This window comes from Mesocricetus auratus, unplaced genomic scaffold (assembly GCF_017639785.1).
Source record: "Mesocricetus auratus isolate SY011 unplaced genomic scaffold, BCM_Maur_2.0 Super-Scaffold_100022, whole genome shotgun sequence".
NCBI lineage: Eukaryota > Metazoa > Chordata > Mammalia > Rodentia > Cricetidae > Mesocricetus > Mesocricetus auratus.
Genome location: NW_024429203.1, coordinates 34268971 through 34285439, shown reverse-complemented (window position 1 = coordinate 34285439; position 16469 = coordinate 34268971). Strand labels below are relative to the sequence as shown.

At 37.8% G+C, this 16469-nt stretch overlaps 1 protein-coding gene across 6 annotated transcripts in view; it reads left to right on the top strand.

Annotated features, from left to right (window-relative positions):
• Positions 1-16469, top strand: part of Scaper (S-phase cyclin A associated protein in the ER) — a 343723-nt gene that overhangs the window by 53916 nt on the left and 273338 nt on the right. For all 6 annotated transcript variants that reach the window (XM_040729759.1, XM_040729754.1, XM_040729758.1 and 3 more), the window contains 2 exons: positions 1919-2035; positions 12282-12439. In XM_040729759.1, coding sequence (XP_040585693.1) covers positions 1919-2035; positions 12282-12439 — 275 coding nt within the window. The remainder of the gene's footprint in view (positions 1-1918; positions 2036-12281; positions 12440-16469) is intronic.

The following is a 16469-nucleotide window of genomic DNA, read 5'->3' as shown; positions in this document are numbered from 1 at the left end:
AGTTCTCTTAATGAACCTAGAGTTTATCAGGTTTAGTTAGAGTTACTGTCCAGGAAGCACCAGAGATTTGCTTGTCTCTGTTTCCCCTGGTCTGAGATTACAGATGCATGCCACTATAGCTGGGTTTTTTCTGGATACTGGGGATCCAGATGCTGGTCTTCATGCTTGCATGCAGACACTTTACCTACTAGCCATTTCCTCAGCGATCAGGGCATCTCATTTTATATTAACTAGTTACCAATGCATCTTCTCTTTGTATACTGAAGCAACTCCAGCATATGGAAAACAGCCTCAAATTTACTGCTGATGGCATTAGACTTTGTGTAGTCTTAAAGTCATGCTTGACTTGGGGGTTTAAAGGTTAGAATCAAAGATACATATATTAAAAAAAAACCATGACAAGAATTTATATAGCTAGATTTTAAATAAAAATTTTAGGATAAAATTAGAAACTACCAAAGAAAATATTGACTTCCCTGATTTAGCAAGAAGCAAATAACCCTATATGTAAACTTAAAATTTAAGGAATATCTCCAAATCAGTAAGAAAGCATCATGATAGCAGCAGTAGTAAACTTTCTTAAATCATTTGGAAAATAACCCAATTTCCTATCTTTGAAGAAAAAATTCAAATGATGATACTATTTTATCCTTACTAGTTATAATAATAAGCATACACAATTAAAAAGAAAACAGACAATGCTGTACCATTTTTGCCAATAACATTTTTTGTTTTGTTTTTCCAGAGAGGGGTTCTCTTTGTAACAGCCCTAGCTGTCCTGAAACTCACTCTGTAGACCAGTCTGGCCTCAAACTCACAGAGATTCACCTGCCTCTGCTTCCCAAGTGCTGAGATTAAAGGTGTTTGCCATCACTGCCTTGCTTAACTTTTATTTATTTATTTTTTTAAAAGATGCCAGCTGTTGGCAAGGCTGAATGGGAATGACCATTCTTCATCTGTAGGGCTATAACTTCTTTCAGAAAGATGATTTGGTAACAATTTATCCAAATCTCGGGGCTTTTGACTAATATTTTATTTGAATTTTCTGTCAGTAATCAGTTCTGTGTTTTGTTTTGTTTTTCTTTTTGTGTGAGGGGTGTAATATCTAATGAGTACATCACATGGAGAGTGAGCTATAGGGAGACTGACTGGAATGATAGCTTTGAATAGGAATATAGGCTGTTGCTCAGAAAAACATTTCAGTAGGATATGTGTCCTGTCAGCTGTTTGTGGGGTAGGGAATAAAGAGAACAGAAGGTCATTTATACCACTTATGTTTTCCAATAAAGAGCAATGGCGTCTTTGTGTTTCTACTCTATGGTGATTAAGAGGTAGAGAAGTACTTCATATTTTCTTATGTGTTCTTCCTTTGACTCTCACTATTTTCCTTTGTTTGGATAATTTTTCCTTAAATTTAATTCTCTAGGATGTCAACAAAATAACCTGAATTAATACTATTGCTTTAATTTTTTCTCAGTATATGGAGAAGCTTGAAATTCATAACAAGTTTATCTCAGTTGGATATGGTGGTGTATACCTTTAATCTCAGTACTTAAGAGGTAGAGGCAGGAGGATCTGTGAGTTCCAGGCCAACCTGGTCTACTAACTTGTTCTTGGCCAGCCAGACTTGCCTAATATATTCTGTCTCAAACAAGCCAACAAGCAGTGCATCTTGTGTCATTTGTAACCCCATGGCCCTTTTGAGAGAAGTAGTGCTTGCTGTTATTTGATTGTGTGGAAAATTCTGTACCATGAACAGTCAGCAGTTACACACTTGTTCGTGTAGAACCTTTCTGGTAATCAGTATTACAGGCTTTGACCATGTTTTTGCTCATTAACAGCCAAAAGGAAGGATTAGTGTCCCCCACCCCCCTTTTTTTTTTGTTAAAGTAATCTGCTATATGTTCTGAATTGTCAGACCAACCTCACTGGCATGGGAAGTAAAGAAGATGTCTCCAGGACGTCATGTGATTCCGAGCCCATCAACAGACAGAATGAATGTAACATCAACTGCAAGAAGAAGCTTAAATTTTGGGTGAGATGATTTAAAAAATACTCATAGTATTATAAACCCAATATTTCATGAGAAAAATATTCATCGATACCAATCCCATGTAGGAGAAATCATGTATCAGTTCCAGGGAAGGACTCACCAATTTATGCTCAGATTCCTAGATCTGAGAGAAAGTTACTAGATTATGAGATCAGTAAAACAAAGTGTTTGCACAACACATCAGGGAAGGTAACTTTATTACTCACAAATTGGCAGAAAGTAAGAACAAAAGTCTAGATAAGCCATTCTTTTGAGACCCAGGGAAGTTTTATCTGTAAGTGTCTCTTTATTTACCTAAGAGGACTCCTAAAGCACCCATTAAGAGCCTTACACATTGGATGTTATATTTTTGATGAACTCAGGTATTACAAGATGTGATTTTTCTATGGGCACAGTCCTGAAGAGCTAGTTATCTTGGACAGTTTCTTTTCATTTTATGAGTTTGCATCCTTGTATATTCTTCATGAAAGTTTTAAGTCAGAGATGGAAGTTGTAAGTCAGAGACTGAGGTCATTTGGAAACATTTTTTCCATATATTGTGTATATGTTTGAAATTGAGTAAAATTAAAAAAAATCTGGTGGGCACATCTTGCAGGCAGGCCACTGTTGTATCTCTCAGGATTTGTAATTGAGTAAGACTGATTGCATTAAAGCAGTGGTTCTCAACCTTTCTAATGCTGTGATGATTTAATATAGTCCCTTGTATTGTGGTGACCCCCAAGCCATGAAATTATTTTTTGTTGCTATTTCTTAACTCTAATTTTTCTACTGTTATGAATTGTGATGTAAATATCTGATATTCAGGATTTCTGATATGTGACCCCTATGAAAGGGTCGTTTGAACTCAAAAGGGGTTGAGAACCACAGGTTGAGAACCATTGAGCTAGAGAGAAGAATCAGCATTCCTTCATGGTTTTTGCTTCAAGCTCCTCCCTTGGCTTCCTTCAGTAATGGCTGTAACACATAAGCCAAGTAAACTCTTTCCTCCTCAAGTTGCTTGTTGTCACAGTATTTTACAACAGCAGCAGAAACAACTAGAACAGATACCTAGTCTGCAAAACAGAATGATAAAAGGACAAAGAAAAATGAACAGAATATAATGACCTATAGGCTACTATGAAGATACTAACAGATAAATATGAGGTTCTCAGAAGAGAAGAAAAACAAGTAAATAGAGACAAACATTCCTGGAACATGTTGGTCAGCCAACCTAGTCGAATTGGTGAACTCCAGGTTCAGTGACAGACTCCTGATTGAAAAAATAAAAGGCTGAGAGTAATTGAAGAAGACACCTGACATTGACTTTTGAACTCCAAGCCCACATGCCCACCTGCAAGTCCACATGCACAAATCCAAACACAAAAGAACATTTGACTGTGAGTGCTCAACTCTAAATGGAACATCTGTATCAGTGTCCTCCACCCTCAAGACTCAGGGAACATCACAGAAGAGGGGTCAGAAAAGAAACTAAAAGTTGGAGGATTGGGAGGAATACTTTCAAATGCTATTCTTCAGGACATTTGCCATGGCTGTTGTATTCATGAATGCATAGTTACTGTGGTTCCCTGCACAAAATCAAGCCAGCCAAATTCTGGTATAGATAGGGAAAGGATTAGTAAGGTCCCATCCTTAAACGCTCTTGGCAATTGATGGCAGCGGGGTAATGGTAGTTACTTTTCTTTGAAGTTGTGGCCATTGGTAGGTTGCCCATGATTTAGTGAATGGCCCTACACTCATGCACATATGAGCAGTACTGATTACACAGAGTGGGGTATTTTAAAAAGGGACGTGAAGTTTGGAGAAAAGTCAGGGGAGATGGGTTGTAGAAAGGTAGAGGGGGAAAATGGAGGTTGATATGATCATCATATATTGTACATATATAAAATTATCTGATTAAATTTAAAATTGTAACTATTTAAATAAATATAATATACTGAATATAGAAATTTCTCTAACTTTTTTCTTTTATCAGATCTCAAACTCTGCATAAAAATAATTATAAAACAATGTTGATGATAGGTTTATAATATATAAATATATAATTTTAATGAAAATAACAAAATATATGGAATATATTAGATCTTTGGTTATGAAAGAAATGGCTAGATCATGACACCAATAATTAAGCTTGAAACATGCTAACATATTTTACTATTTGGATCATTATCTTTAACATCTTTCTATAAAAACTTAACATTACTTTTCCTGAATTATTTATTTGTTTTTTTATTTTAAATTTCAACCATGATTTCCTCTCCCTCTTCTCTGTTTCTGATTAGAATAGGTCAAGTCTCCCATGAGTATCAATGAAGCATGGCATATCAAGTTGCAGTAAGACTAAGCATCTCCTCATGTATTAATGTTGGTCCAGACAAACCAGGATGAGGAGTAGAGTCCCAAAAGCCTGTAAAAGTGTCAGAGACAGACCCTGTTCTCACTGTTAGGAGTCTTACAAGAGGACCAAGCTACACAACTGTAACATATATATGAAGTGCCTGGGTCAGTTGTCGGTTCAGTCTCTGTCAGCCAGTATGAGTTCAGGTTCATTGATTCTGTGAGTTTTCTTGTGGTGTCCTTGACCCCTCTAGTTCCTATGACCCCTCTAGTTCCTACAATCCTGTCTTCCCCTCTTCTGCAGGATTCCCTGAACTTCACTTAATGTTTGGCTGGGGGTCTTTATCTGTTTCCATCAGTTGCTGAATGTTACTTTTCTAATGACAGTTGGACTAGGCACCAATCTGGTCACAGGAGATGGCCAGTTCAGGCTATGTATCTGCAATTTCTAGGAGTCTAATCTGGGGTCATCCTTGTAGATTCCTGGGAGATTCTATTGTGCCAGGTTTTTAACCTGACTCTGAAATGCCTCCCCTTTCCAGTAGTCTCTTTGGGTACTCTTCCCTTCCACTCCCCCGCCCCCAATCATTCATGTTCCCATCCATACCCGCCCTCGGTCTAGTCATGAAATCTCTTCTATTTCCCCTTCCCTGGGAGACCTGGGTGTGCCTCCCCTCCCTGAATCCTCTGTTACCTAGTCTCTCTGGGTCTGTGGATTGTAGCGTAGTTAGCCGTTATTTTACTGCTAATATCCACTTATGAGTGAGTACATGTTTGTCTTTCTTGTTCTGGGTTACCTAACCCAGAATGATTTTTTTTCTAGTTGCATCCATTTGCCTTCAAATTTCCTGGTGTCCTTGCTTTTCACAGCTAAATAGTACTCTATTCTGTAAATGTACCACATTTTCTTTAACCATTCCTTGTTTGAGGGTCATCTAGGTTGTTTCCGGGTTCTGGATATTACAAATAAGCTGTTGTGGACATAACTGAGCAAGTATCCTTGTGGTATGATAGAGCATTCTTTGGGTAGATGCCCAAAAGTGGTATAACTTGGTCTTGTGGTTGGTTGATGCCCAGTTTTCTGAGAGGCCACCACAGTGACTTCCAAAGTGGCTGTACAAGTTTGCACTCCCACCAGCAATGGAGACGTGTTTCCCCTGCTCCATGTCCTCTCCAACATAAGCTGTCATCAGTGTTTTTGGTCTTAACTTTTCTGACAGGTGTAAAAAGGAATCTCAGAGTCATTTTGATTTGTATTTCCCTGATAGCTGAGGATGTTGAACATCTCCTTAAGCGTTTCTCAGCTATTGCAGTTTGGTTAATATACCTAATAACACTTTACTAAAGGAAAAACAATTTCCCCTCTCTTAGAAACTGTCAGTTGTAAATATTTTCTTGGCTAGAGGGGGGGCTTTGTTCCACCCTTTTTCATGCTGGCATTTTGTCTGGCTTGAACTTGTGTGGATCTTTGGCATGTTGTTAAATTCTCTATGAGTTTCATATGTGCATTAGCCCTGTTTTGGAATTCACCCACCAAGTAAGGCTCTTACAATTTGTCCACCTCCTATTCTGCTTTGATCATTGAGCTTTGAAGGAAGGGGTTTGATGAAGGCATCCCATGTAGGATTGATTGTACCAAAGTCACTCAGCATATTCTCTAGATTGTGGGTCTCTATAATAATTAACATCTGCTATAAGAACCAGCTTCTTTGATGAAGGTTGAGAGTGATGTGCTGATCTATGAATATAGCAGTGTGTCATTAGGAGTCATCTTATTGTTATGATCATTGTCTGCCTTCCACAAGCTGATTGTAAGACCCTATTGCTGGAGATGCTACGTATTTATGTCATTAAACATGGAGAAATCAAGCTGGTGCTCAACTGGAAGCATCATCCTTAATGACTAGTATTCATAGTGCTAGGACTATACATGCTGCCAAAACAGTAAAGCAGTGCTTCTTAACCTTCCTAATGTTGCAACCTTTAAGACAGTTCCTTATGTTGTAATGACCCCTACTTCATAACTCTAATTTTGCTACTATTCTGAGTCATAAATACTATATTTTCTGATGGTCTTAGGTGACCCCTGTGAAAGGATTGTTCACCACTCACAGATTGAGTACTGCTGCTCTAGGCTGTGTTACATTGAAGCCAACTTGGAGAGCATCTCAATTCACATTTCTTTGAATTTGCTAAGCCTTGCTCTGGTTGCTCCAAATTGCTCTTGAGTCTTCCTGATAACTGTTTTAAAACTTCAGTTAGAGTATTGTTCAACTCCAGACTCTCTGTGTTGTTCTTTTATGCTTATTTTCTCATTGCTGACATTCTTTAAATGATTTTATTTAAACATGATACCAACTGATATTAAAACTATGTCTATTAAATTCTGTTACTGTTCCTTTTTCTTTTTTCTTTCTTTTTTCCGAGATAGGGTTTCTCTGTAATGTTTTGGAGACTGTCCTGGAACTCGCTCTGTAGACCACGTTGGCCTCTAACTCACAGAGATCTGCCTGTCTCTGCCTCCCAAGTGCTGGGATTAAAGGCGTGCATCACCAATGCCCGGCCTGTTACTGTTTCTTATACATGGGCCATAATGTTTTGTGTATTCTTTTTTCATGTGTGTGTGATTTTTCATTTGTTTCATTGTTGAAAAGTAGATAGTTTAAGTAAAATGTGGAAGCCCTATAGATTGGTGTTATGGTCTGTAGTAGTGTTATTGTGCCTGTTGTCATCATCGTTAACTTCTTGACTTCTAAAATGGTCTTTCTAGGCAGTCTCAGACTTGCTGCTAATCAGTTAAGTATGGCATTAAGTTCATGGTTCTCCCACCTCCATCTCTCAAGGGATATTATAGTCATGTGCTACCATGCCTGGGTGGGAAATTTACTTTTTTTCCTTTTTTTTATAATTTAAATTAGAAACAATCTTATTTTACATGTCAATCCCAGTTCCCTCTCCCTCCATTCTTCCCCTGCCCTCCACCAACCCCATATCCCATCCCCTTTCTGCTTCCCAGGGTGGATAAGGCCTTCCATGGGGGTTCTTTAAAGTCTGTCATATCATTTGGAGAAGGGCCCTGGTGTGTTTAGGCTGAGAGAGTATCTCTCTATGTGGATTGGGGTACCAAACTCCATTCGTGTACTAGGGATAAATACTGATCCACTACCAGAGGCCCCATAGATTAACCAGACCTCCATCCTCGTTCAGGTGGTCTGGAACAGTCCTATGCTGGTTTCCCACCTATCAATCTGGGGTCCATGAGTGTCCACTTGTTCAGGTCAGCTGTTTCTATGGGTTTCTTCAGCCTGGTCTTGACCCCTTTGCTCATCATTCCTCCCTCTCTGCAACTGGATTCCAGAGTTCAGCTCAGTATTTAGCTGTGGGTGTCTGCTTCTGCTTCCATCAGCTACTGGATGAAGGCTATAGGATGGCATATAAGGTATTCATCAATCTCATTTTTGGAGATGGACTTTTAAGGTAGCCTCAGACTATTGCTTAGATTGTTAGTTGGGGTCAACCATGTAGATCTCTAGACATTTCCCTAGTGCCGGATTTCTTTTTAAACTTCTAATGGCTCCCTCTATTATAGTATCTCTTTTCTTGCTCTCCTCTATTCTTCCCCTGACTCAGTCTTCCTGCTCTCTCCTATCTTCCTTTCCCTCTTCTCCCCCTCTCTTCTTCTAACTCCCTCTCCCCTCCTCCCATACTCCTTATTAGCTCAGGAGATCTTGTCCCTTTCCCCTTCTCTGAGTAACCATGTATGCCTCTCTTAGGGTCCACCTTTTATGATGTGGATTTTAGGCTGCTACTCCTTTGCTCTAGGTCTAAAATCCATATATACCATTTTTGTCTTTTTGTGATTGGGTTACCTCACTCAGGATGGTTTCTTCTAGTTCCATCCATTTCCCTGCTGATTTCAAGATCCATTGTTTTTTTTCCGCTGAGTATTACTCCATTGTGTAAATGTACCACATTTTCTCCATCCATTCTTCAGTTGAGGGGTATCTAGATTGCTTCCAGGTTCTGGCTATTACAAATAATGCTGTTATCAACATGGTTGAACAGATGTCCTTGTTGTATGAATGTGCAACTTTTGGGTATATTCCTAAGAGTGGAATTGGTGGATTTTGTGGTAGACTGATTCCCATTTTCCTGAGAAACTGCTATACTGATTTCCAAGTACAAGTTTGCACTCCCACCAGCAGTGTAGGAGTGCTCCCCTTTCTCCACATCCTCTCCAGCATAAACTGTCATTTGTGTTTTTTATTTTAGCCATTCTGACAGGAGTAAGATGGTATCTCAGAGTTGTTTTGATTTGCTTTTCCCGGATAGCAAAGGATGTTGAGCACTTTCTTATGTGTCTTTCAGCCATTTTAGACTCCTCTATTGAGAATTCTCTATTTAGTTCTGCAGCCCACTTTTTAATTGGATCCTTTGGTGTTTTGGAGACTTGCTTCTTGAATTCTTTGTATATTTTGGAAATCATCCCTCTGTCAGATGTTGGGTTAGTAAATATTTTTTCCTACTCTGTGGGCTGCTTCTTTGTCTTTTTGACTGTATACTTTGCCTTGTAGAAGCTTCTCAGTTTCAGGAGGTCCCATGTATTAATTGTCGATCTCAATGTCTGTGCTACTGGTGTTATGTTCAGGAAGCTGTCTCCTGTACCAATTCGTTCATGGGTACTTTCCATTTTCTCTTCTAAGGGTTCAGTGTGGCTGGATTTATGTTGAGTTTTTGATCCACTTGCATTTAAGTTTTGTACATAGTGATACCTATGGATCTATATGCGGTCTTCTACATGCCAGCATCCAGTTATGCCAGCAACATTTGTTGAAGATGCTTTCTTTTTTCCATTGTATAATTTTAGCTTCTTTGTCAAAGATAAGGTGTTCATAGGTGTGTGGGCTAATATCAGAGTTTTCAACTCAATTCCATTGGTCTACCTGTCTCTTTTTGTGGCAATACCAGACTGTTTTCAGGACTATAGCTCTATAATAGAGCTTGAAGTCAGGGATGGTGATGTCTCCAGATGTTCCTTTATTGTACAGGGTTGTTTTGGCTGTCCTGGATCTTTTGTTTTTCCATATAAAGTTGAGAATTGTTGTTTCAAGGTCTGTGAAGAATTTGCTGGGATTTTCATGGGGATTGCATTGAAGGGAAATTTAATTTTAAAGCAAACATTTTACTCTAATTCTTTTTTTTTCTTTCTTTTTTTTTTTAATTTTAAATAGCTTGTTTTACATGTCAATCCCAGTTCCCTCTCCCTCCCCTCCTCCCGCACTCCCCTTCCACCCTCCCTCCCACCCTATTGCCAAATCCTTCCACATAGGGGATGTCTAATTCTTTTATATAAGTCTTAATATGTATATTTAATGGAAGGTTGGCAAGTGCTTGCTTCATCAGTTCTCTTTACTATATTGCTTATACTCTTTCTTTTTTCTGAAGATTGTTATTTTATTTATTCATGTATGTGCATGTTGGTATGAGTATGTGCACAGTGCATATGTAGGTGCCCATGGAGACTAGGAGAGTGAATCAGATCCTTTGGAGCTGGAGTTACAAGCACTTGTGAGCTTCCTAGTGTGTTAGAATCTGAACTCTGATTCTCATGATTGAGTAGTAAGTGTTTTTTGTTTTTTTGTTTTTTTTTTTTTGGTTTTACGAGACAAGGTTTCTCTGTATTGTTTTAGAGGCTGTCGATCCAGCCTGGCCTCGAACTCACAGAGATCCGCCTGCCTCTGCCTCCTGAGTGCTGGGATTAAAGGTGTGCGCCACCACCGCCAGGCGAGTAGTAAGTGTTTTTAACCGCAGAACCATCTCTGACTCTCAAGCCTGATCATTCTTGACATTGCCTTATCACACCCACCATTTCATAGTAGCTTTTGAAAAAATCTATTATTACCTTGGATATGCTTGAATTTTTATTGCATTTTCAGAGTACTACAGTGTTTTTAAGGCAGAGGTCACACTGTGTACCATGGAGTCACTTTAGAATGATAATTCTTCTTTAGCCTCCCAACTGCTCATGTGCATCACCATACTAGGTGTTATATTTTTTCATGTGTATTTAGGCATATATGAAGTTCCACATATATGTGAAGGGTCCTCATTATTGCATGAACACTTTAGCAACTGAGCTTATTCTTCTAGAATTATAATTTTTAATGTCTCTTTTCTCTGCTACTATCATCTTTGAGGCAAGATCTTTGACATATGTATGTATCTTGAGCATCCTAACATCTGAGCTGGCATTTAGTAAAAGCTGATTCTTTGTTCAGTAGAATTAGACTTTTGCTTTCAATTTCTTTTATGGAGTTCCTAGATAGTGTTTCCTTTGGTCAATGTTTATGATCTTAAGAATCTTGTGATTCTTGGACCTTAGGCAAGTGGAAAAAGGTACATAACAAACAAACTAAATATGTTCTCCCAAATAAAAGAGTTTTTATGAGATAACTTGCTCTTTATTGCAGTTCATTAGTTTGTTCCCAAGAATTCTATAATGCAGATTTATTTTACTTCTGGAGGCTTTTAATATGTGCATTAATTATTTTTCTCATGGCCACTATCAGCTACTCAGCCAAAGCAACTTAGGGGAGCTTTCAAGGATTTACTTGGGCATGTAGTTGGATGGAACACAATTTATCATGGCAGGGAATGTGAAGTGGCTGATTGCATTGTGTCTGCAGTCATGAAAGAGAGATGAATGTTAATACATACTTGCTTTCTTCTTTTTATTCAGTCTGGGACCTCAACCCATGCAATTGTGCTGGCCTCATTTGGGTGGGACTTTCTGTGGGTTAACTGTCTAGAAACTCTAGATATGGCCAGAGTGTTGTCTGCTAGATTCTGTCAAGTTGACAGTATTAGCCGTGGCAGTGCCTACATATATAAAAGTCTTATTCTGTTCTATATGTGATCCTGTTCATTATTGTATAAATGCATTGTTCCTTTTTACTTTCTGATATGGTTCATAAGTTGCCCTTAGTATATACCCACATTTCATGCTGCTTGGGTTGTGTTTATTAACTGGAATGTTATTAATAAAGCTTGGGTTTTGTTCATTATTTTAACTCAAAATTCATATAGTAAGTAAAGCATTTAGTATGTATAAAACAGAGTCACTTTTTCTGAAAAAAATAATTAAGATTTTTTTGGGAATCTTCAAAGCCATAGGCCCAGGGAAGGGCAAAGGTGGGAGGGAAAGAAGATGACGTCTGCTTACGCCAATGAGTTCTCTGTGCCTGTTTCACCACAGATGAAAGGGCTTTGGGAGCAACCTAATCTCAGCTACGCAGCAGTACTGTTTCTGTGTCAGTGCACCAAGACAGAGGACCTAATTTTGGTGGCAGAAGAGTTGAATGAACTCTTTATATAAGAGAGGAAGGATGTCACTGTTAGGTTGTACTTGAACCCAAGAAAAACCTGAGCCTTTTAGTGGTCTCACAGCCCTGAGACCTCCTCAAATCTGAGGAATCTGTAATTGTTGCTAATAATTTTACTTCCACTGTGTCATAATTATTTTATTAATGAAGGAAAAGAGCTCCAGGCTTAGATAGTAACAGATTTTTGATAAATGTGAGCTGTTAAAGTGACTATAGAAGGAGTGAATAGGACAGTGTGAAGATTTAGAAAAAATAACTTTAGATAATAGTGTGTTACTCCATTTTGAAGGAACCAAAATTGAATATTGCCAATGAGGCATCATGTTTGTCATTTATGAAAGAAACATATACAAGGAAGAAGGAACAGTTTTAGCCTGAGTCAAGAATGACTTGTTAACACACATTGTTATTAATAAAAACTTGTAATGGAAGGAAATACTTAGACTTTTATATGGTATGATTTCATAATTTTTACTTTGGTATTTATTACATGTGTTTACTTTTCTCACTAGGAGTTTACCTGGCACAGTAACTGCCCCATGTCTGGCACCTACAGGTGTCAGCTGGGCAGACAAGGTAAAGGCTCATCATACTGGCGCTGCCCCGTCTGATGTAACACCTGCTCAACCCTCTGCACCTACGACAGTGCAAAAGACTTCCCGCAAAAATGGCAAGTGATTTTCAGTTACCTGTTTTTTTAAATTTTTATGTATTCATGTTTTGGCTGCCAGTAGTTCAAAGGAGGTATTTATAATATAAAAAACTTGACCCTAATGTATTTTTATATTTACATTTTAGTCTTAATCTATGCAATATTGATCTCCATTAGTTAAAATCCTGAAATATAGGCTGGTAATGAAGTAATTTTTTTTTTGTTAAAGTGCTTCCCTAACATACAGGACACCCTAAGTTGACTTGAAAATTTTTTGTAGTACTATAGTTGTACTTAATTTTATTTTCTATTTTGGTTTCAGTTATGTTGGTTCATTTTAAATATTATTCCTTCATTTTACCCCATATATTGTCCTTGATGTCTTTGTACAACCAGACTTGCAGCAAATTAGCAGTAGGCAAGGCTTCTATACTATTCTCTTTTTTGTATCAATAGCATAGTATCAGAGGATGTGTGTTTTCTAAGCAGAAAAGTTTTATTTAGCTCATAGTTTTATAGGAAAAAAACTATGATTGGTTGGCCCCATCAATTCAATATCTAGAAGCTACAAATTAATTTTTATAATCTTCAAAATTCTGAAAGAGAATTAACTTCTATAGAGATGATGGCTAACTAAATTACCCATTACAACTGAGAAGAGATTATATGCTGTTAAACATGCAAGGTCTCAAAAAAGGTTTACATTCCTCAGACCCTGTTCATACTAGGAAAAAACAGCACATAGAGCCAAAGGAATTGATGATAGTATCAGGATGAGAGCAACTACTCTAGACCTTTTTTTTATGATCACATTGCTCTGAAAGTGAAGATTTCAGGAAGATACTAATATTAAGAAATTTAAAATTAGCTAAGTATAGTAGCATGCAGCCTAGGAGGGTGAGACAAGAAGATCATGAGTTTGAGGCTACTCTGTCTATGTAGCAGGTTCAGGCTAGCCTGAGCTACCTAATGAAAGGTTTTCTTAGCAACAGCAATGAAAAACATTTGAGGACTTTAGCAATAATTGATTCTGAAAACAGCAGAAAGTATCAAGGCTAACCCAGAGAGACAAAAAAGGAAAGAAATGAAGAGAAGAGCATGAGGGGGACCTACATGAAATCCATGAAGAGGTTTAGGAATATTGTAAATCAGCATTAAAAGAAATGATATAAATTTCCCAAACTGCTAAAAGAAATCAAGTGTTAGACTTAAGGAACTCTTTCAGTCCCAAGCAGGAAAAATACAAGATAAATTTCATCTAAATATAACATAATAAAAATACTGAAAATTGAAGAAATAGAAAATCTTTACAAGTAGTTAGAGGACACAAACACCATTTTCAAAGGAAGGAAAATCAACAGGTAGCTTACTTTACAAGAACTGTGGATGCTAAGTACTGTGGAACAATATATTTAGAATGATGGAAGACATATCTAAGAAAGTGTACATAACCAAGTTAAAATAAAAATGTTTTGGGGGAAGAGTTTCAGAAAGTTGTGAACAACAGATCTGTGCTCATATGGTATAAAAGCTTTTGGGTTACAAGGGAAATGATTCCAGATGGACACTTCAATCAATAGGGAGCCCCAGAAGAAGTAAATGTGAACAACTCAGCAGTGTGGAAAATGACTGTGGGGTTTGAGATACAGCAGAATGAATATTGATAGCACAAAATACAAAGCAGAGAAAGACTACACTGTTAAATTTCCTTCTTTCTTCTCTTTTCTCTCCCCTCTTGTCTTCTCCTCTTTCCCTCACTTTTCCCATCCTCCCCTCTCTGCCTTCCTTCCTGTCTTTTTATCCTTGGAGGCCAAAATTAACATTAGGTATGTTCCTGTATTAATCTCTACCTCATTGTTTGAGACAGGGCCTCTCACTTAACCAGTTGGCTAGACTGACTTGAGATCCTCCTGTCTTTGCCTCATAGCACTGGGATTTTAGGCTCGCGATAGCATACCTGGCTTTTTGCATGAATGGTAGGGTTTGGACTCAGGTCCTCCCAAAACAGCTACCAAATAGGGACAAGTATTCAAACACCCGAGATATAGATGACATCTCATTCAAACCACCACATTCTACTCCCTGGCCTCATTCTCGAGTGTCCATAACATAATGCAAAATGCATTTAGTCCAACCTGAGAAGTTCCATGGCCTTCCACATTCTCAACAACATTTTAAATATCAGTCCAAGTCTGTTCTGAGATTCAAGGCAGTCTCTTAATGTAACCCCATGTAAAATCAAAAAACAAATTACATACTTCTAATAATGATATAGAATATCATTATTCTATATCTATAATGATATAGAATATACTGTTCCAAAATTGAAGAGTAGGGGTACAGTGAGGAAATATTGGACCAAATCAAGACTTCCCATTTGCTTTTTGGACTTACTATGTGTCTATATGCTTCTTTGTCTGACTGGGTTATCCTTTTGTCTCAGTAGGTGTGCTGAACTCTGCAGGTCAACTCTGATTTGTAATTACAGCAGCCCCTCCCGCTGCTTCTGTAGCTCATTTTGCCTTATTACCTTTCTGGTATAGAGTCCTTTGAATTCCTGTCACTTTTCAAGTTTTGTTTTTTCAGGCCTCTTTAAACTCCATAAAATCCCTTGCTTCCTATCCCTTTTGAGCCATTTTGTAACTTACATGTTTATATACATATAGGTATCTTTTTTGTGTGATGTGTTACCTTAGAGTTAATATTAGTTAATAAAATTGGAATTAAAAATCTGTTTGCTATCAAAGAAAGTGAGAGTATCAGTCACATTCCTGCCAATTGAACTGTGAATCTATTTTTACTCAATAAATTCTGACATTATGGAAAGGCACAGATGTGTTCCTTTCTGACTTTCTGACATAGTATGCTGGTGGCAGCAGATGAGTGTGTAAATAAACAAAATCAGTAAATACACTGAATGATGAATGTTTAGCAAACTTGGCACAGTTACACGTTTAATGAAGTATATGCAGTCCTCACTTCTTTTTGCTTCTGATATTTCAGTCTGAATAGTTGGTGTGGATATGTATTCTATCCCTCTGATCTTCTGTATGTCTAATCGACTATTACGCCAGCTTGTACATTCCTAATTTACTTTTTTATCATTAAATATGAATTCTGTGGATGTGGGACCATCTACTGGAGTATGGGTAGCTTCTTGGGGGCCATATCCCTGAAGAAAACTGACTTTATTTCCCATCAGTTGCAGTGGTATGTCACCTAGGGCTGGGTTTCGTCAACTCCTTCACCAGACATGCTGTGACTTTGATTTTCTTCATCTTGTTCCATCTTGTGTAAACAGTCACAGCTGTTATGAATAAATACATGCAATGACTTGTCATATCCCATTCTAACTCTAAGTGGACCTAGTAGGTTTACAAAAGAGCACATGAAATTAGGAAGGAAAGTGGTAAATGAGTAGGGGAGGAATCTAAAATACATGTATGAAATTCTCAAACAAAAAATTTTAAACCTTTGTGAAATATTGATCCCACTTCTGACACCAGATGAGGGTATTCAACGCTATATGGAAAACAATATATTTATTTGCCAGAAAGAGAGTCGCACTAGCTAGGAGTTAGAAGCGTGGCTGGCTTCCAAGAGAAAAAGGGAGGTTCCTTTTCCTTTCACTTCCTTTTACATCTACCTGTGTCAGTTTACATGTCCCCGCCCTCATGGGCGGATAGCTTTGTGGGGTTCACTCCTACAGTTTTTGAAAATGTAGTATTGGATTTTTAAAAATGCTATCCAACTAGAGTTAAGTGTAGATACCAGAATATAAGAACAAATGTAAATCTATGTTGAATTATACATTTGTGATAAAACCATAGAAAATCTCAGATGCCCAGTTGAAAGTCAACTTTCTCACAGACCTGTACTTATGCTTGGGTGACACCAGGATTGGAATCAATTAAAAAGAAAAAAGCTTCCAACATCTGCTGGTCATCCCTCTCTTTCCACACTTATTACAGCTATTTTGAAACATCTGTAACTGGAAAAAGAACAACAAAAAAAAACCAACAACAGTGAAACCTTTTAATTGCATGCA